The sequence below is a fragment of the Rissa tridactyla genome, chromosome 6 (assembly GCF_028500815.1).
Source record: "Rissa tridactyla isolate bRisTri1 chromosome 6, bRisTri1.patW.cur.20221130, whole genome shotgun sequence".
NCBI lineage: Eukaryota > Metazoa > Chordata > Aves > Charadriiformes > Laridae > Rissa > Rissa tridactyla.
The window spans coordinates 6,740,207-6,762,527 of NC_071471.1; the positions used below are offsets into that span (position 1 = coordinate 6,740,207).

Genomic DNA, 22,321 nt, shown 5'->3' on the forward strand with positions numbered 1-22,321 from the left:
ATTTATGATCTGTTTCAAAGCAGCTCCTCCCTTCCTTTCTCCTATTCTCTCTTACCTTTTTAAAAACTTCTGTTCTCTTTACATTTTGCACAATGAGAGAAGAAATAATTATATGCCTCTTTGGTGACAACTGGTACTTCTCGTCCTCCTGTAAATGGGAAGAGCAACTAATTCCCCTGCTAATATTTACTTGTGGTGTGTGTCATTGTCCTCTCTGTCAGTTTATTCTCAATAAAAAGTTAGGGAATAAAAAGAATTATGCTGTTCCTTTAGACATTTATGAATAGAGCATTTGTAGATGCTTAAAATTAAGGGTGGTGTTTGTCTTTTTTTTTTTTTTTTTTTTGGCTTTGAGAAAGATCATTCTAGATCCCTTAAGAGAGATACTGCAAAGCTTAGGTTAAAGTAGAACAACCACTTTGGGGGAGAAAAATATGTCCACACAAATGACATTACTATTCAACTATTTTACTTCAGTCACATACATAACTATTCTACACTGACTAGTCTCAAATATTCATGCGATCAAATTTTATTGGCATCAACAGTCACGGAAGGTGAATTGCAGAGTCACATGCAGCTGCGTTCATAAAGCAACATTTTAGAATCACATGTGGGAGAGTTCACACAAAGTCTACCACAGTTATAGTATAGAATAAAATCCACTAGGCTTAATTTGTTCCATTAACTTTGATGAGACAGCATATCGCAGTCTGTTTACTACTCTTACACGAACAGGAAACGATCACATTTTCCAGATGTAGTTCTTCAACTTTACGAATTATCATCAAGGTTTGCCATTTGCATTATCCAGAGCTGCACACATTCCGCTCCTGTCTCATTGATCAAGTCAGTCTTTGGACTGTAAAAAAATTACAAATAATGGATTCGCAGTTGTTTGCTTTACAATTCACTAGAACAAGAAACAGTTGTTGACATGTACACAATTTTATTTTAAGGACACGGCAATCACAATGACAGAAACAGAACTATTATTTTAATACTGTAAGCTTTCCTCTGGAAACTGACTTGCACACAGTTAGATCTTGAAAGCATTTTCAACAGTATCTTGGGGGAAAACACAGCAAACCTTAAATATATTCACTTCAAACTTTATGTGCTTATCTCCTCTTTTTGGTAGCTGGTGACAGTTAAAGCTCTTCAAAGTCATGGCCACTGGTATTCATCGCTTCAGGGTGCATTACCCTTCCCATGAATAACACAGTACCTGTGGAAAAAGGGGGAAGGGAGGGTGGGAAGGAAAGATGTCAGAAACAAAAGGAAAAGATGAGGTTATAAGATGACAACTACTGGGAAGTTCTAGAGCATGCAGAACACAAATTTTAGAACTTGGTAGCCATGAAAGGCAATGGATCAACAGCCCCAGAGAAGATATTCTCTGACTATCTTCATATTCAGAACTGATACAGTACGAAGAACAACAGTGAAATCCTCTGCATTTCAGTGCCCCTCTGCTTGTTCTGAAGGCTTGATTGAAAATCCACCAGAAATCAACACAAAGGTTCACTTTCATTTCAATGCTTCTGATGAAGGCCCATGAAGTACTGCCACTGGTGCCAAGTGGTTATGACACAGTACTGGTTTCTAGGCTGTCAGGTTCCAAAAGTGGCAGCTAACCTTAACTGGAGCTTGAACACCTAACCAGAGTAACCTTCACCATCTCTTCTGACGTTCACATGCCTGAGCTGCTGGACAACGTTCCTCACAGAATTAAAAGTGAGCCCCAGAAGCTCCACACCAATCAGTTAACGATTATTAACAGATAAGTACTTTGAGTTCACAGATTTTCTCCACATTAGAGCATGCAACCCACAACAAACCCTCTATATGAATACTGCTCCCCTACACCATTTAGTCACCATTCCCATCTTTCCCATTTCATACATTTCTACCTAACCTGTTTAAACACAGTAATCAATCATGAGCACTTAGGGTATTCTTGAGAAGAAGGGTAACCGTCATAGATTTTTTTTTTTTTCAAAATGTTTCCAACTTTAGATTTCTAGATTAGTAACGAGCTTTCAAGCTTTGACTATAGCTGTTGGCAATTCCTCTTTCTTCATGCAACAACAAGGCCCATGCAACATTAAAAAGTGCTATCAAGCTCTACTCCGTTCTGACTAAAACTTTTCAGGGAGATTTTTGTATATTGAGTAGGGAAAAGGTCAGATACCCTCTTACAGATGCATTTTTGCCTAATTATATGTCTACAACAGCAAAGATACTCAACTTAGTTTTCATTAAAAAAAACGCTAAGAGTTTATATCATGCCTTGCACACAAGCGATCCTACCTAGCTGGACTGTAAGCATTACTGCAATCTAAATGGTTAAATAAACACCGATACCTATGGATGGGGATCTCAAATACACAAAAAACCTGTCAGACTGCACCTATCAGAGTTTGCTTATAGATCACGTAAGATACCACAACACAGACACCCATACGTGGGTGCACAGTAATGTTTTGTCACCCAGTCACATCCACATCATTAAGACATATTACAAATATGAAACTAAGGAATTCCTTAGTCATTGCCCATTTTGCTAGCGAGTGCTGCTCTCATCCCTTGCCTGCCACAGAACACTTCAAGAGCACAACAGAATTATTCATAGCTCTAATATATGTCTGTTATGCAAATCATTCGGTACCGGGAACATATCTCACTGGTCTTACTACAGCCAAGCTCTTACGGAATGCAGTGATTATGGATATTCAGGGCCGTAACACTGTGTTCTCTGAAAAAAAAAAAAAACGGTGACTTTTTCTTCCCCAGGGTTTTTAATCATGTAATTTTGGATATTTTTCAGGATTATGTCAGATTTTGGTGTCTTACTTGGAGAAACATTAAGGGGATATAGAAAAGGTCAGTCTTTCAATATTAGGTATTTTAAGACAAATTAAGGCAAGTTCATAATATCATGCCAGTTCACTGATCAAAACAGACAATTTTCTTTTGTATACTTGACGATGTACTGTGAAAAACATGGAAGAGTTTGTAATATTCTCACCTGTTCTTCTGTTTCTGACCAAAAAGAAAAAGGGATGATCAACTATAACCTGGGGATACAGCACTGCCATTCTGCTAATGGCAATCATTCCTAAAGGAAAAAGAACACAGGCAACTTGTTAAATATCACTGCACATTCTCCTCCTCTTCATGATAGCAGAGATACTTGTGAAGCACATGAGCAGACACTAAAGTCCCACACTCTCAGATCTAAGTGTCACCAAGAAATAGCATGAAAAATCTAACTGAAAATGAAAGAGATCTACAGCGTAATTGCACACCTATTTATGCTCTAAGAATGATTAACAAGGAAGAGTGGCACAATTTCCCAGGCTGAGCGAGCGGCTTATAAATTAGAAGGCCCAGAACCTTAAGAGCAGTTATGATTCCTGCTCACTTGTAGAAAGAAAATGCATTACGCTAGACAGCACTGCTGACCTGTTTTAAGCAGCTCCAAGCCTGCAGTGGATAGCAAAAGGTAACCTTGAATAACTATGGAATATGCAACAACTAAATGGGCTGATCTTGCAGCTTTTAGCTTCAGTCTTTAAATAATGCAGAGGCTGAAAGTAAAATTAACTGGGAATCAGGGAGAATTTGACTCTGTTATTTTTATTTGGAGATACATGGATTTCTCCAGGATGTTATTATTATTTCTCAGTGTTTCATTTGCTTTTACATTTTCACTGCACTGTTAATAAAGACTCATGCATGCCAGTAATCTCTGTCCATATTAATGTGACAATTCAACCCGGGTCCCGATATTAATGACCAGGGAAGTCATTCTTCCTTTCCTCAAAGGCTGGTACAAGTAGAGGCAATTTGAAATCACTTAATGATACATATTGGCAACTAACTTATTTTAAGGAAAAGCATGCGATAGCCACCTAAACCAACCCACTGGCCTCCTAGCATTAATAGTGGCCAGCTATGGTTTTGCATTTAGCACTTTCCATCTTGCATCTCCGTATATAAGCTTATTAAAATTAAACTGCAACAACTCTCAGCTCCTTCTAACTATTCTGGGTCAAATGCCTCTGACCATCTCAATTAGCAGATCAAAAATTACAAATGCTTAAGTTCCATAAAGAAAGTATAAATTGCAGTCTGTACCCTCCTGACAATCAGAAGCAAAGTAAAGAAGAGGTTTTCCACAGGATGCTCAAAATTCTTTGTGAAAACACCATGTTAAAAAAAAAAAATGCTAACACCTTTAGTTTCCAAAATTCTCTTCTGCAAAGCAGTATACTTGCTATGCTGTGTCTTCATGTTATGTGCTATTTAGCTTTCCTGGCTCTACAGTAAGTCAGTTTTAAAGCATTAATTAACACAGAATAACCAGATATTTGATTTAGTCAGGTACCTGAGGCAGCAGCAGCTTCTGATCCTTCCTCATTAACTTCTAGAAATGCCTTGTGAAATGCCTTTGCAAGGTAAAGTTCTTTGTTATCTGGAGAGGAAAAGGAAACATATTTCAAATGGCTCAACAGTAAGATTGAAGTATTTAAAAAAAAACCCAAACACCACCAAAACCCCTAACACTACCGTCCACCTTCTATACCGACTGGGGAAGGATAAGAGCTTTGTGCATAGGAGTTGCATTAAAATGCCTCCTGACGATACCTTTAATAGCACCGTTTACCTCGCTTAAATTTGGAGTACTCTCCTACACTGTGGGTATTAAAACAGCTTGGCACTGCACAGAGCACCTGTATACCAGACAGAGCAAAAGGCAATCCTTGAACACAAGGTTTTGAATGCAACCAGGAAAATTGTGTATTTTCTTTCTTCTTGTCTTTATATTTCTTTCTTCTTGTCTCTATATTTCAAAGAAGCTGAAGATAAATATTTATTGCAAAAAACCACCATGGAACTAGGTTTTCTCAGTCTTGTTTCTTTTCCACCCTTCTTTGTCAGTATTTTAATTTTGATCCTTCTTAAGCCTACTCCTGCTTAAGTCAGTGGATGTTTCGTTACTTTTCTTCTGTGGCTAAATGACCAGACCTACTGGAATAGCCAGCACCTTGGAGGAAGCAAGACACACATCACCATTTAATCTGTTTGATTAAGTTTCATCAGAAAGACACAACAAGGATTCGATATACATTTATTGTACCTGCATAAAATCCACAGTAATGACAGAGCACAACCAGCAGTTAAAGGAATAAAAGCTTTCTCAACAGGGAGATACACAACCATGAGAATCTGATCTAACCACCCCAGTGAGACAGCTATACCATTTTGTATTTCTGATTCTTCTGACCCTGGTGTTCGGTTCAACACCAAAACTCTAGTTGAAGGCTGACTAAGGAGGGAAAGCTTGTGACTATTCATCTAATTGTTACCCATTTATTTTGGTTCTGAACTGACAGCTGCTAGTTCTAATACTAATGCAAGCCAAAACCACAAGAGACATTAGTTTGAAATGTCTTTCCCCAGCAGGTCTCATTAACTGCTACACACACTCAGAACTGAAGTAAACCTCCTAGGTCGGCTGCTTAACTTAAATCTCATCAACAAAAGCCCCAAATCATTTCCTTTGGGATTGTCTGTAGTAGAACATACTAGACTACTAAATATTGTACTAGTTCTAGGCTTCACTTCCAAGCCTTCAGTAATACTACCTTGAAAGCCAGGAGGAAGTTTCCACGGTGTTACTTTAAAACATGGGGGACACAGCACCATCTGGAAGCTACGCACAATTCTCACAGCTTTTGTCTCCTTAACTGTTAACAGAAAGGCCACCTGAAAACACAACGTGGCTGCATTCTGACACTAGCATCACCTTTAAGCCTCAAGCTTTACCTGTAAAAAATAAATCACAAGCTAACTGAATACTACAATCAAGTGTTAAATAATCATCCCCTAAAGCTTCCATTCCATTATGGACCCATTAGACTCCAGTTTACAAAAAAGGTTTTAGAACAAACACTGGATGTGCATGAACATTTACATATGCGATAATGGATAGATACCCAAGGCAAAAAGAGTATCAGATCCACACACAACTCCTGCATCCAGCAATTCCTGTTGTGTGTGTAGTGTCTCATATTATGTGTGTGCCGCCTTTGTAACGTCAGTTAACAGGATTCTTGGTAAGTTTATTGGTCACTTCTGCCAATTCTACCTTCCAGGCAGCTGTATTTTGCTATCCTTGCTTGAGACCACCTCAAAGCTCTATTGAGCATTTGAGCTATACAACACACACCAAAAGAAAACAATAATTTTGCAGCCTTTAGAGAAAAATCCTGGTTTGTAGTTCCTTATCTTAAACCCAAATAATTTTTTTATATTTAATAAGAGACAAAGAAACACCCACTTAGCCTAATCACATATTTTGATCACATTTTTGTTTTTATTACAGCACTTAAGCCTGCTCCTGTAACCTGTAATATTCATGGCAATACTCTGTATTTTTGCCCTGAATACTTTACTTTGTATAGTGTGGTAGTGCTTACGGTACTCCCAGGTATATTTCTGGTGCTTCACACCTCAGAAGATGGGTCTCCCATCTGATGAGCTTATAGACCATAATTCAGACAGCATAAACATTGTTAACGTTTACCATCTGGTATAATAGTAGGCCTACTTGTAAACGTATTCCAGAACTGAGTATTAAAAAAGCCCAACAATATTTTGTTAAATTGACAGGAATAGAAGAAGCACCACTGCAGATGAGGCCAGTACGCCCAATTAGTCTAGCACACTGCTCCAGCTATAGTATCATTGTTGCTTCAGAACAAGATACAAGAAGCCTTTCAGATGAAAACTACAGCACAACTTACAATAAAAAAGATCCTCTCACCCAGCACATGCCTCATACCCTAAACCAAGTTTCTAAACCACAGAATATACAGAATGACTTTATTCAATGTAGTATAGAATCATAGGGTTGGAAGGGACCTCTGGAGATCATCTAGTCCAACCCTCCTGCCAGAGCAGGGTCACCCAGAGCAGGCTGCACAGGAACACGTCCAAGTGGGTTTTGAATGTCTCCAGAGTTGGAGACTCCACCACCTCTCTGGGCAGCCTGTGCCAGTGCTCTGCCACCCTCAAAGGAAAGAAGTTCCTCCTCATGTTTAGGTGGAACTTCCTATGCTCAAGTTTGTGCCCATTACCTCTTGTCCTGTCCCCAGGCACCACTGAAAAGAGCCTGGCCCCATCCTCCTGACACCCACCCTTTCAGTATTGATAAGCGTTGATAAGGACCCCCTCAGTCATCTTTTTTCCATACTGAAGAGACCCAAATCCCTCAGCCTTTCTTCTTAAGAGAGGTGTTCCAGTCCCCTCAGCATCTTGGCAGCCCTTTGCTGCACCCTCTCCAGCAGTTCCCTGTCCCTCTTGAACCAGGGAGCCCAGAACTGGACACAGTAGTCCAGGTGCGGCCTCACCAAGGCAGAGTAGAGGGGGAGGATGACCTCCCTCAACCTGCTGGCCACACTCTTCTTGATGCACCCCAAGATGCTATTGGCCTTCTTGGCCACGAGGGCACATTGCTGGCTCATGGTGATCCTGTTGTCCACCAGGACTCCCAGGTCTCTTTCCACCGAGCTGCTCTCCAGCAGGTCAGCTCCCAACCTATACTGGTACATGGGGTTATTCCTCCCCAGAAACCTGGATTTTCATAAGAACCAACACAATTTGATTGTTAGCATCTCAGAAAAGTTCCACGGAGATTTAGTATCAAAGTTTAAGCTTTCCGCAGGACCCTAGATACCCATTAATGTGTGGGAGTAATCTGAGACTTGCTTCTAATGTACATGACTCCGTTAGCATCACATTTCATTTGCCATTACACTCCATATGCTTGCAAACTCCTACTCATAGCTGCCAACTGGTTGCTCTGCAAGTCTCGTTTTAAAAAAGCATGCAGGTTTATTGTCTTTTCTAGCTTAGGTTGTCCCAGAAAATTTATACCTACCTTGGGCAAGACTTCGAAGAACTATTTACTGGACTGGTGCTCTTCTGACTACTTTACATTGTGAAAGTAAGTCATTAAGATTACTTCACTGCTAACTGAAATGCCGGTCACCCTGAGGTTAAAAGCAGTTGCCATTTAAGGCATTATACAACAGTAAGGAATCTTATAATCACTTGAAAGAGAAGGAGAATTTTAGTATTGAAATTAGTTCAAGGGTAAATCCTAAGTGGTGTCAAAATACTCAAGTAGCAAGTTTACAGGTTGTATAAATGATAAAATTCCAAATACCACAAGTTGTTTCAAGATTATTTTGAACTCTTGGTGGAATCACAGATTCAAGTAAAAGCTGTCAAAGTCTTTTGCTGAAAAAGTGAGAGTCAGAATACATGCAACTAGACAGCCAAATAGGAACGTACTCCTACTCATTTGTGTTAATTGACAAAGAACTTAATTTCTGCAAGACAGTAACATTTCAGATGTGCATCTGGATTAATACTTTCTCTTTGGCTGCTCATAATCCAGACACACCAGAAGGTAAAGTTGACTCATCCATTTCCATTTTTCAGATTGAGTGCAAAAAGCAAAAAATTCTAAATATTGAAAAATAAGTCTGTAATCCTGCAATTTGAGTTATATCCACTAAGCCCACATAGAATTTCACTGAACTCAACAATCTGTGCCTGGATCTGATTACAGGATTAGGGTTGTTGTTGAAATTGCAGAAGGCTTTCCTTGACAATAATCCAAAGGCAAGAGCAACAGAAGAGGGGGAGGAGAGTATTTTTAAATGCAACAGAATTTCTCAAAAAAATCTGCTTAGATTTTCTTTTATGATTTGCATCTTCCTAAATTAAAAGTGTCCAGACAAACTTTTTGTTCAAGTATCTGCATTTAAGGTTTCATGAAGTGACAAATTTTCCAGAGGGCTGATGCTGAAGACGCACATAAGCTTCTGGATTCAACTTCCCTGTTATCTGACATACTATTCGGGTAATTGCAAATGCAAGCTTCAACATCTTTATGACTTTTCCCCCCCTCCTTCCTCCCCCCTTCCCATTTTACATTGTGAAAATTAGATACAGGAAATATATTTTGTATTTTAACTACTTAAAGTTTCATCTCCATAGCATCAACAGTAGGGTTTTCACTGAAGACATTAAAAACATTTTCTTATTCTTAATTTACTGAATGACCTTTTTATCACCTGGTAGCACATGGCCTTTTAAGTGAAAAGCAAGAATGCTAAAGTAAAACTCATGAATTCTCTCTATATACTGCTCTACATTACTTAATAAACAAGTTAATCTTTAAATGGCAGAGGAGTTAATTCAGCCATGCAAAACATGGTATTTTGATTTTGTACAGTACAATTGTCAAAAATGTAAAACTTTAAACGAGTCATTAGTCACATGGATTAAAACACAAACACGTTCCAATCTTTCTGCTAAACTCTCGGCTACAGAATTAGTCTCTGATATATAGGCGAATTTTACATGAAACTAAGAGCCAAGCGCTACCTTTGTGGTTCAGTCTCCCCCGTGTATTTTCCATTCTTCTTAGTACCTTTTCCTCAAGTAAACACTTTTCTATACATAGACCAGAACTTACTGGAAAGCTTACTTTTCTTTGGGGTGGCAGAAAAATTGAAGGTGTTTTTCCGTGAGAAAAGTGGTATTTTTTTAAAAGAAGGATTTTTCATTTATTCAAATTCTTTTCCCATTGGCTAACTTTAGCTTTTCCTACAATTTCACTGGAAAAGTGAAAGCAGCAGAACAGTGGAATAAGCTACACGATACACTACAAACAACATTTCAAAAGTGAAAAGGATATGAAAATCACAAACATTTCTGCTGTAAATTTTAGAGGAAGGTTCACCTTCATAACCACTATTTTGAATAAGTCACACAGGTGTGATTGCTTCCAGAGACAGACAATTAAGAACAGGTATTTCCCATCAGCTAAGGATCCACCTGGCTGATTAGGCAGTAACCCACAGAGCAAAAAAAAAAACCAACCAAACAACATATAGGGAGCAGTATATAAGCATAAATTACAAGAGTAATCACAGTAATCTCACACTGGGGCATGCTTCTAGATAGAGAACAACTGTGTTTGCCAAAATTCAGGTCTAGACCATGCTAAATACACTGCTTGTGCAGCTACTTTTACACAAAAGTGAAACAAACTTCTCAGGCAAAGATGACTCAACTTCTATTTTGTGCCAGTTCAATACCTTTTAGGAAGCATTAAAAGCAGAAATCTCTCATTTCCACCTGAATTTCTAAATGGATTGGATATTTTAACTTCTGAAAATAAACTGTTGCCAGTGTATTGAAATACGCAAGCAGCATATGTGACTGAATTGCTTTTATCTCAGAACTCTCTTTCCTGTGCTGCTTCTATACAGCAGGTATCTGGGGAGATGACTAATTGTACAACAGCTTAATGCTCTTAATGCTGTGAACAAATAGCCTCTGGAGATAAAAGATGACAACTCCCTTGATGTGCGAACCCCATTTGCCATCAAGGCACTGAAGCCATATATTGCTCTAACGTGGATCTGCCTCTTGCATAGTATTACACTTTCCCTACATTTCTAACGCGATCCAATTCTGAAATACTGAGTGAACTTTCACAGGCCAAAAATTCCCCACCCCCACACACACCCCCTGATGGATTTGTCCCCTGCCCCATCTGCTCCTACAGTGAGCACGTTCTTACATTATGCAAAAATCCCAAAGGATCAAAAAACTGCCAGCAGATTGGGTTTTTTCCTCCATAAAAATCACTCTGAAGATATTCTCGGTTATCTTTAGGTGATTTTGGTACTTCCCCGCATACCTTGAGAGACAGCACAAGAAGCCCTTACCAGACATCCCAGTGAGGTCAGCGCTACTGCTGAACAGCTCTGTAATTCCGAGACCTCTCCAGACATCTTTCAGATCAATTTCCTGTTCTACTGTGAACCTGGAGAACATAATAGAAAATTACAGAAAGCCCACAATGTAAGCGGTACTTGTTGTTATTAGAAGGTTAAAATTTCTAGATAATGACAATTGAAACACTGAGGGAAATAATATAAGGTAGGAGATTCGGCACCAATAGTATGGCATAGTGACACCTTCTACACAAACGCTTACTAACAAATTAGTTTACCTGCACAGCTGGATTTTTTTCCCTAATGCAGAAGCAAACAAAAATATGCTAATGCTATATACAGTCTCTGACCATAAAACCTCAGTGCAAAATTATGCAGTAGCTAATGTAAATGCTTCCTTTTTATACAGGAGGTTCACTATAAAAACTGAATTTAATTGTACACATACTAGAGTAAGAAATAGGGCAAAGGACATTACAAATTTCAGACAGCTGTTGGCAAAGAAGTAATAGGGAAGTGAGAAAGATGCTCCATTTAGATGGCAAAATTGGTGGTAAAATTTTAATTGGGTTTTGATTGTAAGTAAACAACAGGGAAAACAAATAGTTGTTAGCGCAAACGCACACGTGAGTACAACCTGGTAGAATTTCAGGGTTAGCTTGCAAAGCCATGTTCTAGGGTACGTCACCATGCTGGAAGGACAAATTGAAATTTATCCTGAGGGCAAGACTTTGGGCAAAAGCTTGTTCCATTTACAAAGACTTCTTTTCAAACATTCTAAACGTTATGCTTGGTGTCAGTAAGACAAAATGACTCAGATCCTTTATGTATGGCCAGAAACAAAGAAACATGTCAGAATAATAATAAGAATGACAGCCCCAACAAGAAAATACCAGAAGTCTACAGACAAACACAAGAGACTAATTATAAATGTTTGTTATAGGTGACTTATGGGCTCTCTGTAGAACGACCAAACAAACTGTTAGTGATTTAAATTACACTGACAGTGACTGGTTATAACTGTACAACACAAAATATATAGTCCATAAGGTGCTGTTACAGTTTCTCCAGCAAGTCAGTCAGTCGTAAACAGCTCTGCGATTACAGCGCAGTCATTGGTGATGGGTCTTACCTGTGCTACAACCAAAAACAAAATCAAATGTGCTTCTCTGCAATTTCTTGTAATAATTATTTTTCAGGACTAAACTTCCTCAACTATGTGGAGGAACACGTTCTTTTCAGAAGTCAGAACTCTGAGCAGAGAACAGCTGACCAAGAGATGAAATGTATGATACCTCAGCACGACCAAGCCTTGGCAGCTTGAAAAAGAATAATCTGGATATCAAAAGACAACTGGATAAGAGTCAAATGGATCTTCCTCCTTCACAACATTTACACAGAATGAGAAAAATCCAGTACACAATCTACATTCATAATGAATATAGAAATGCCCTAAGAAGCCAAAAATCTATGATGGAATAGATATTAGTCATTACCCAGAGAAGAATTTTATGCAAAATTAAAATAAGATCTGGAGATAGTTCAGGATCGATAAGTCACCAGTGACACCACAAGCCCAGATGAATTCCAGGATATGCCTGTAATAAAAACACAAGAACTGATTCTTGTGATTTTATTGTTTTGGCAGTTCTCAAAAGAATCAGAAGAGACCCACAAAGATTTATGTACTGGAGGAAGCTTATGGTGTTCCAGCATTTTATACATCAGTCAGTGTGGCAGCATTTAAAAAAGGAAAGAAAAGATGGCATTAACTTAATGAATGAGATGTACGTATGCAGATGAGATAACCTGAATACAGCCAATAGGACTGTAGGAAATGGAAGTGTGTCCTGTTGGCTTTCTTCTTCAAGAGGAATCATTGCTCACTTTCCTCTTAGAAAGCTGTGGACACCCACACTAGTCAAAAACTATAGGCAAGGAGCTCTCAAGACCTTCTGCACAATTTTAACTTTAAGCTAAGAGACAGAACTGCAAGTTGCTCATTCATTCAAATTTCCCAATGGCTTACAGGCTCCCAAACTGGAGACTAGTTTAACCTCACTACACACTTGTAATCTAAGTCCAGATCTATTTTAGTGACTTAGGTAAAAACCCTAAGAAAGATGAATTATGAATTGATTGCCGATGCCAAAGTTAACTAGAGTTAAACAGCACAGAGGTTCTGTCTGTGCACATTGAATAAACCCAGAAATACTTCCTTCTACAATAAAACTATATTAAAACATTTTGTAAAAATACATCCAACTGTACCTATCTTACAAACATGCAGAAAAGGCAAATTAATGTTAAAATGCATCTTATAAAAAAATCAGTGGTGCATTTTTCCTTTTTTGGCTTTTATTTCACCACAATTAGTATTAGGCATATCAAGTTTTCAAGATAAATTGGCTATTAAGTAGCAATGTCAAACTAGTAAAGAGTATCAGGATAGGACACTAGCAAGAAAAGTCTGCATGAAAAACAGAATCTGAGGTCACAAATAGGAAAAATAACTGCAAACAAGCATTTTTTCCAACTGCAGAGAATGACTGTAAGATATAAATGGAAATTAGGTGGGTTTAACTCTCTGGACCACTAGACAGAAAACACACGTATCTGCTGAGCAATGAATCATGACCCAGAAAGCAAGCATGACAAAAAGATGCTTTTGCATACTAAACAAGGAAGAGGTTTGGCAGATGTTTTTGAAAAACAAAATAAACCTGTAAAGCCCCAGCTGACTATGCATCTGAAAAAAGAAAAGGCAAACAGGTCGATTGGTTATACTGCTAAAGAACACGTACATGAATGGTAGCAGCAGCCCCTTATTTACTGATAGAGGTTATACCCCTGACTCAAACCTCTGGAAAGGCAAATACTGACCAGGTGGATGAGTGAAGGTCTCTACAATATCTATAGAAGCGAGTTCCTCCTTTTTATGACAAAGTAGACTGAAAATATCATATCAGCTGTATAAATACCAAACTATCCCTTTACAAAAATAAAACTAATTACTTCCCTTCTTCCCCTTTTAGTTTTTTCATATGATAAAACCCACTCTAAACCACTATTCAAAATAGTATCTCCGCTACCATCTGCTGAAGAGCAGTGAGAGTTACAGCTAAGCTATTAATGACATTTCAATTATTTTAGCTCATCAAAACTAGCCTCTTCTGAAAACTAATAGGGCTGCTTTACTCTTTGAAATATAACTTCAGGCAATGCGAACCAATGTAAACATTTGGTATGAGTTATCCTCTAGTCATATTTGGATTTCTTTGTGTTCCTTAGTGATGTAAGTATTCAAAATCAAAGCTGACAACCTAGAACACAGAAGAGACATTCAATCTCATTTCCCCAGCCAGGCATTTGCTGTACCTCCAGACTTTGGAAATGCCAAGCTACATGATACCAGCCCTGACACATGGTTATTTGCAGTGTTTGTCGCATATAATGAACCAGATGCTCCTGGTTTTTTTGTTCCACCATCTTTAAGGCGTTTATGATGCTCAAAATACTATTGAAAATCAATTTCAATACTTCAGTATCAGAAGTCATGGAGTAGTTGCAACCAGGAACATTAAAAACCACAAAAGGAAGTCTGAGAAAGCTCAGACACTGAAGAAACAATGAGGTATTTTCACCATAGGACCAGAACGGAAAGACTGGTCTGCTGAGTCCAGAGGAAAGCTTCTGTACTCAAGCAATTCTAGAAGGTTCACAACACGTGTTCATGGATATATGCTTCTACAGACCTCCTTAGAAAGCACTGAGCTGAAATATATTAATAAATGATAGTGACTGCCTGTCAGTTGCTAGCCAAAGTCAAGGAGAAGCAAAAACAGGAGTTAGCAATATTTATTTTTATAATGTTCACTTGCAAAGTCGCTCTACTTCCTACATGTAAAAAGCAGTCCAAACAGCTGAACAAAAATACTTCCCTTGATTTCCACCCTTTTGGATCTCTCCCACATGAAATGAAGAATAGAATAAGATGCTTAGGAAGCAGAATTAGATTGAGAAAGTAACAGTTGTCTGGGAAGTTTAAGCAGAGAACGATGACATTTTAATGAAATTTAAAACTTATACAAGCATTAATTAAAATGATGTATTTATGTCATCAATAATCTCCTTAGGTCATGTATCTGAACCTTTAGGTTTTGGTTAGAGCATTAACTTTAACATACCACATCAGGCCATCTTTCCTCTATTTTACAGACTTTCAAGACAAGAAAAGATGGCTTCATCTCGTATGAACCCTTCTGAAATGCTGAATTTTTCATTATGTTCTTAGACACTCAGGATCCACAGAATCAAGAAGGATTAGGGTACGCTTTCTAGTTACACAACAGAGAAGTGAACTAGAGCCTAGCGTGATTCATCCCAAAGGCTATAATTTCAAAAATTACTAAGAGTTCTGAATGAGCGAAAGCATGCAATTCCAGGTTTTCAGTATTACATTCTGCAGAACAAGAAGCAAACAAAGGAATAGTTCCATTGCTTGAAATCAACAATATCCTTGCTTGGAGGACAAGCCCTCAGGATCTGAATCACTCTTCTACCCTAGCAAGCAGCCCACAGTACAAAGCTGCCAGCTGATGTCAATTCCAACATTTTGATTGGAATTTCAACTAGGTTCTCCTGAGGTGCTAGAACTAGCCTGCAGGATTTAATAGCCTGAAAACAAACAAGCAAGCAACAAAAAACCCCCACTAACAGCAAAAACAAACAAAAGCCCCCCATATAGCTGCTCTGACCAGGTGAAGCAAGACAGGTTATGGTTCTTTCTCTGGCAAGGTCCTTCCATCCAGGGCTAACCATGGGCTGCAGAAGTTGGCTAAGAGTGTATTTCAATGGGACAGTTTTATGCCTCTTCCATGACTGTACCTCAAGAACAATCCGCACCGGCCTATTCCGCATGAAAAGGAGAAAAGAGGAGACTCAAGAGGGCATGTTAAAAAAAAAAAATAGAGAATGTCTGGGGTTTTTTTGTTTGGGGCTGTTTTTTCAGTTTTGTTCAGTTGGGGCTTTTTGGTTTGTTTTGGGGTGGTTGAGGTTTTTTTTCAGAAAAAAGAACTTATCATTTCAAAACAGTCTAAGGCAATTTTAAAATATTTTAAATGTACAAAAAAAGCAAGAAGGTCATCATAGAGAGTCAGGCATATTGGAACAATCCTTAAAAGGAGATCTGCAGACTGTAGCACTCTTATTAGGTACTACTTCCTCCTATGCTCTTCAGAGAATTTATGTTAGAGAGACAGCTTTGCAAATTAGATTCATGGTCTGTTTCACCCCTATGCAAAAAGTGGATTAAAATGTTGATCACTTTAGTCTGGGTTAAGCTAGAAACAATGATTTGAAAATGAAAATGAGAAAGTATAATTTAACAATTCTGTACAAATCTCTCCTTTGCTATTAAGAGGAATAATACACAATTTCATTTGCACACAGATAATGCAGACAGAAATTAGAAAGTTGTGATTAACTCTGTTTTGGCTAGTCGTTCAGGTCCTATTACAAATGTATAAGTTTAAAAAATGTTCACTTTATAACTGGATAGCATTTTTCAGGATATAAAAATTTAATTTTATTCCACTGCTTTAAATTTCTCAGTGGACAGAGCCTGCAGGCCACATTTCATAACATGCCTTTCTGAGTCAGAGCATAAAATATTTATGAAGTGTTTATTTAGAGCACTGATAAAATCCTGTACATCACCTCTGAATCCCTAATAGAAATCCAATACCTTGGGAGCATGCGATTGATCTTCGGAATGTTTGTAAGGAAACGACAGTATGACTGTAGGGAACTTCAAGCTCATGACAGTTATCTTTTATAATCTGAAAATACTGAAGGTAATCAGCACCTGGTTGTACCTGTTTTGCCTTTGTATAGCCTTAATTCACAAGTGTTTACCAAGTTCTTTGAGGTTCATAGATAAGAGCAACAGCCATGACAACTAGCCTGAGGATGGAATAAATAAGGATGTTTTAGGACCACGCAAAGCCTAAGCCTCCAAATCATGTCTGAGAACCCGGCTACACAGAATCCTGGAATCTCTGCTTTTGGTTAAAAGCAAACAAATCTCAAAACTACCTCTACGAACTTAATTCAAGTCAAACATAATTAATATGTTTTCAACGACATTCATGTATTTAACTTTAGATACCTAAGCTTCTTAAATTTGGAAGCTAGTTTTCACAGATTTCTCTATATAATCAATGGAGATAGACTTCTGTTGTGGATCTCACACCCTAGGAATTCTTTGAGAGAAGATGTCCAACTGCAGCACCTGACACACAGGCTGCAAAATGCTCCAGTTATAAAAGGAAAGCTTAAGGGATGGAAGAATTCTCATATTTTACTTCTCATGAGCTTCTAGGTACAGTTTGCCCAAGCCTGCAGGAGAATTACCGCCTAGGAGAAAGGCCCCTCTTCTGCATCTTAGTGGACTGTTAATACTAAAGCTCCTGGGACCTGAAGCTCCAAGAGAAAAACAAACAAACAAATCACAGGAATACTGTACAGTAGATTCAGTTTGTATAAAACCTGCAATGCAGCTCTTTCCTGCTCTCCTTTCTTTTTCAAAGAAAATGCTACTTAAAAAAGAAAGGAACTCTTACTAAGAGACAGAGGAAAAATAGCCCCAAAATGCTGCTGTTCCCTCACCACTCTGACTGCAAGCATAACAGTTTTAAATAGAAGTGGAATTCCATCTCAATTCGGAATCAGGGCACGCTGACAGCACCAGTCCGTCTCAACCTAATTTATCCTGGCTAGCTTTGTTTTATTGTGCTCAGCTGCAGTTACCTTATTGGAATGTGGTCTTTGCTTTGGAAAGGAAGCTGGTAAACCGCAGGGATTCTTGCCCTGCTCTTTACATGTGAAATATAACAGACTCAAATCCCCATGTCACCTGAAAACAAAGAACTATTTTAATGATTGAAATGATTCACTATAGTTTATTTTCTCTGCTGCCATGTACCTGCTGCACAGTGCCACGACAGTAGAATAAATAGAAGTGATCCACATCAAACTTGTGCCATATTTCTATACAAACACTTCAATGAAATCATTATGAATCACTTGAAGGACATCATGATCCAACTATACATTATTAGTGACATTTAGTAGTAAACAACTCTGCTACTAAGTCAAGTGTAGGGCAAGCATGAAAAACATTGGAAGGCAGATGAAGTAGAATTCTAGGAAAGATAACTAAGTGGTATGTGTGAGCAAATATGCCACTGAGAACACACAACTTATGTCTACAAATGAACTGACAGAAGTTTCATCCTTTTTCGTAGTAACGTCTTGTTATTCTATTGCTCCTTTTAGGAAAAAGAAACCAGCAGTTATTACAACTAAGAAAAAAAAGACAAAAGACACAAATTGACTGGAATTACCGCTCAACACTCGACCATTTGTATCTACACAGACACACACCATTAGAACTTTTTAAATTAGCAGCACATAGAAATCTAATTAGGACCTAAATGAAACTTTTTAGCTGCTGTTAATTCAGACTTGCAATATTTCTATGGCTCCTGTCTAAATAGAACTTATCCCTAATGAGTTCTGCAAGATTCTGAGCATCATTCAGGGTGGATATATTCCTGCTGATGAAATTCTCCTTTCTGGAGCTTACATATGAAAGAAATGCAAATGCAGTGCTCATCTGCTGCTCAAACAACCATGGTTCTGCACTGCGCACCCCCTGGGCTTTCTTGTGAAAGCAACCTTCACGTGGGTGCTACATAACTGCAGACTCGATCAAGATGTTCAAGTTTTACCTACTCTGCTACTCCAATCAATTTGAATGCAGTTCGAATGCAGTCCTTCCCTGTCTATTGACATGAGAGCATATTCTCACCTTGGTAAATACACTTCCACTTTTTGCTTCTTTACAGAATTAGCCCATTCATTAATCAATGAGGCTTTGACCAGCGGTTCCAATGTGACCAGTGGAACTTCCTGTCTGGAAAGAACAATCATCATACTAATCTCATCTCCCTCATATGGTATTTCCAGAACTTGATAGATGCCACCTGCTTCATTGGAGCCATCACTGAACTCTCCTACAAAAGACAAACAACCAAAAAAGCTATTAGAAGTATTTTCTTTTGTCTTCACTGGAGTTAGGAGGAAAACAGAAGGCTAATACTAGGCAGTAATTACTAGATACTGGAACTAACAATGACCCTCTTTATTCTAGTCTGTATAAAATTTATTCATCATAGGATTTGAGGCTTACAGCTCCTTTCTTAAAGGAAGCAAGCAGTTTGTAGATAATCATATTTCTGAACCCATTACCTAACTTCCATTGGTTAGACAGAGGGAAGTTTTAAGTTATTAAGGCTGCCAAGACTTTCATGGAAACAGGCAGAGGTTTTTTTATTCAGGAGAGATAATTTGTCAATTGTGAGACTGCCAATGCTAGATACTGTAGAACCCACTTGGAATTCAAGCTCAAGATAAAGTAGTTCTGCTGTTCAGAGAACCCCTATTTTGCCTTCTAAGGATATTACAACAGTAATGAGAAAACATTATTCATTTTAATATTTAGCGCAGCACAAGAAAAATATTTTAGTGAGAAGCAGGACTAGCTCAAGGATTGTAAATAGGTTAGATATAATGGATAAACATTCTGAAGTCCACCATGTGGCACCAAACACATACCTAAAAAAGTAATCAAGAAAGAGGTCGTTATAAATGCTTCCATCTAGTTATAATACATCAGCAAGCACATTACAAAAAGACATCAAAATCAGAGTCCCTTCACTGGGCAAACACCACATTTAAAATTCTAGGTGAAAGAACAGACAACAATACAAATGAGTATTACCGCAACAAAATTATTAAGGGAAGAATTATTAGCTTTAAATTGCTAAAGCTCCAACTCACCATAGTAAAACTCTCCCTGCTGGTACATCATTGGAATCTGCACTTCACTTTCATCATCTTTAGTGAAAGAAAAAGTTCTTGTATTTTCAGGTCTGAACTGTGATTTCCAATTGCCTTTAAAGTAGATTGCGTTGATGAGAGCCAAATGAGTTAGAGCACCAAAATCTCTTGAAGACACAAAATCTTTGATCATATCTAAGAAGAAAACCAACCGTCAGTCTGCATGTCAAATTGAGCATTAAATCAAAACTTAAGACAGCTTGAAAAATGTAAGAAAATAAAAAGCTGTGCTAACATGTAATTTCCAATTCAGATGTTCCATTAAATCTCAAATTAAACTGCCAGTGTTTTGTAAACCTAAATCACAGTGTAGGTGCGTAAACCCTTCCATCGAGTACGTGTTAGTCAACTGTGTCTTGATACTATGTAAATACACACCACAATGAAACCAAGTGGAAAAGGGGTCACATATGGAATGTTTACATTGGTGCTATAAGACAGTTCAGCATCATCATCTTCAGGTCAGAAATTCTACAAAATTTGGCTCCAGTCCAAAGAAGCACTTAATTGGTTGCTTAATTTAAAGTGTATAACTATACCCATTGGAACTTCACCTGGGCAAATTTTGAAGGAAGCATTCAGTTTCAGTAATGTCCTACTGACTTCAAAGCAAGGACTAATCATAGAAAAAACAAAACAAAACAAAACATAAATTCTCTGCATTTGTTCCACTGACATTAGCTCTTGAAAAGCAAAAGAGAAAAAACATCTAGCATCTGCTCTATTCATGGGAGGTATGTCAGCTGAGCGTGGCAGCTGCTTTGCTCCTACTCCTCAATAAGTCATTTACATCACCAGAAAACAGTCTGTTACCTGCTTTAGCTCATTTTAAATGGCTTGCTTTTCAGCAGAATAATTTTGAGTTTGTTAAGTTTCATGCACTGACCAGGTTTGTCACTATTCTTGAAGAACTACAGCCTACTTCTGACAGCTTTCTTGCTCACTTCTATTTTTAACTGACAATGTAATACGAGGTGTTAAAATAAACACATTCATCAGTCTGATTATTACTTCTTAATCCACGGTTTAAAATACAGATTAGTTTTGCTTTCTGGAGCACATGACACCAACTAACTGGTGTGAAATTTGTGTATCGTGGGGCAGTATTTCTTCTGGGTTGCTGTTTGTACTTCATTTTATCTAGAACATTCTTAGAAATGAGATGTGACCCATGCTGCCATACTCACTCTCCATGGTTAGAAAAAAAAAGGCAAAATTAAGAAAGAATACACTTCCAGTTTTCCCATTTCTATTTGGTACATCATATTCCCTTATATTTTTATAGCCACTTCTTGTTAATACACTAATGTAACGTTCAGAATTTTTCTGGCCAGAGAAACCTTGACAGTTATGTTTTCTGCTCTGAGCATCCCATCGTGCTTAACATGCTGGAATTGGAAACCTGCCTGTCTTGTACCCCTTTCCTAATGAGAAAATAAGCTTCCTCCATCAGAGCTGGCAGGCAGGAGAGAATGAGATCTAGCGGTCAGAGACTAGGCTGAGGGACTGTTACTATCGCAACCTAATGCTACGAGACCCACAGCTGCCTTTGTTAGGTCTGCACAGCTCCTTCCAGGGCAATGGTTATGAGCTCGGTCAGCACATGTGGCAGGTGTTAAGCAGGAGAACTTGCTGTTCTTTCTAAAAGAAAGCGAATTTTACTTTTCCTTCAGAGACACCAAGTTTCACTGAAAATACTCTGCAATCTACTGCATCGCTTACATTGCCTCTATTTTTGTAGCTTGAGATAAAGGGCAAAATTTATTATGAATATAATAGCTGCCATTTTCCCTTGGAAAAAAACCCAGATCATTTCCAAAATGGAATAAAAGCATCATATGAGGTGTTTTTCTACTTTGGTGCCATACATTTCCATAAAGCATTATGGATTCTTAAATGCTCAGACTACATGGTGATGTGTTAATTCCTTACAGGGTATTCCAGTACTTTCAAATTTACAACGGTACAACTCATGTTAGAGCCAGACCCTTGTTGAATTACTCTTAAAATATCAACCTCCGGAGTGTGCCAGATGAACTAGAATGAGATTATGCTTTGATCCCTACAACGGGGGACTAACTTCATTCCCATACCTTGGGACTCTGCATGTATTCAGAAAGTGTCACATCTTTGGGATTCCACAAGCGAAGCAAGTATTACATCGTGCACATCTGAATATGCATATTTACATTGATAATCTTTTGCTTACTTCTCTGCTGCAAATTTTTGTTGTGAAATTCTGTTGACAGTCTTCCTAAAATCAGCTACACTCTCAACATTCCTCACATTGGAAAAGATTAAATTACAGGATCTGATATTGTGGTTCAAAATTATCTTTTGTATTGCTTAGTATTCTGTTTCTCGGCACCTTGAATGATGAGTTCCTCAGAGAACCAGCAATACTCCACACATCTAACTCACAGGCCAATAACTCTTTTCTAAACAACTTTTCTGCAGTTAGCAATAGCACTTATCTATTTTTTTTTTTTTAAATTCTGAAATCACTATTAAAGTACTATTCACATGCC

The 22,321-nt window shown here is 38.1% G+C and overlaps 1 protein-coding gene across 1 annotated transcript in view; it reads right to left on the reverse strand.

Moving 5' to 3' along the window:
- Positions 1-516: 516 nt before the first annotated feature.
- The window catches only part of LOC128911579 (neuroserpin), a 52,475-nt gene continuing 30,670 nt past the window's right edge, over positions 517-22,321 (reverse strand). Inside the window, exons 4-9 of the mRNA XM_054206723.1 lie at positions 19,734-19,928; positions 18,703-18,907; positions 10,821-10,918; positions 4,394-4,480; positions 3,032-3,121; positions 517-1,228 (exon numbers count right to left, since the gene is read on the reverse strand). Of these exons, the coding sequence (XP_054062698.1) occupies positions 1,152-1,228; positions 3,032-3,121; positions 4,394-4,480; positions 10,821-10,918; positions 18,703-18,907; positions 19,734-19,928 (752 nt within the window). The 3' untranslated portion in view covers positions 517-1,151. The remainder of the gene's footprint in view (positions 1,229-3,031; positions 3,122-4,393; positions 4,481-10,820; positions 10,919-18,702; positions 18,908-19,733; positions 19,929-22,321) is intronic.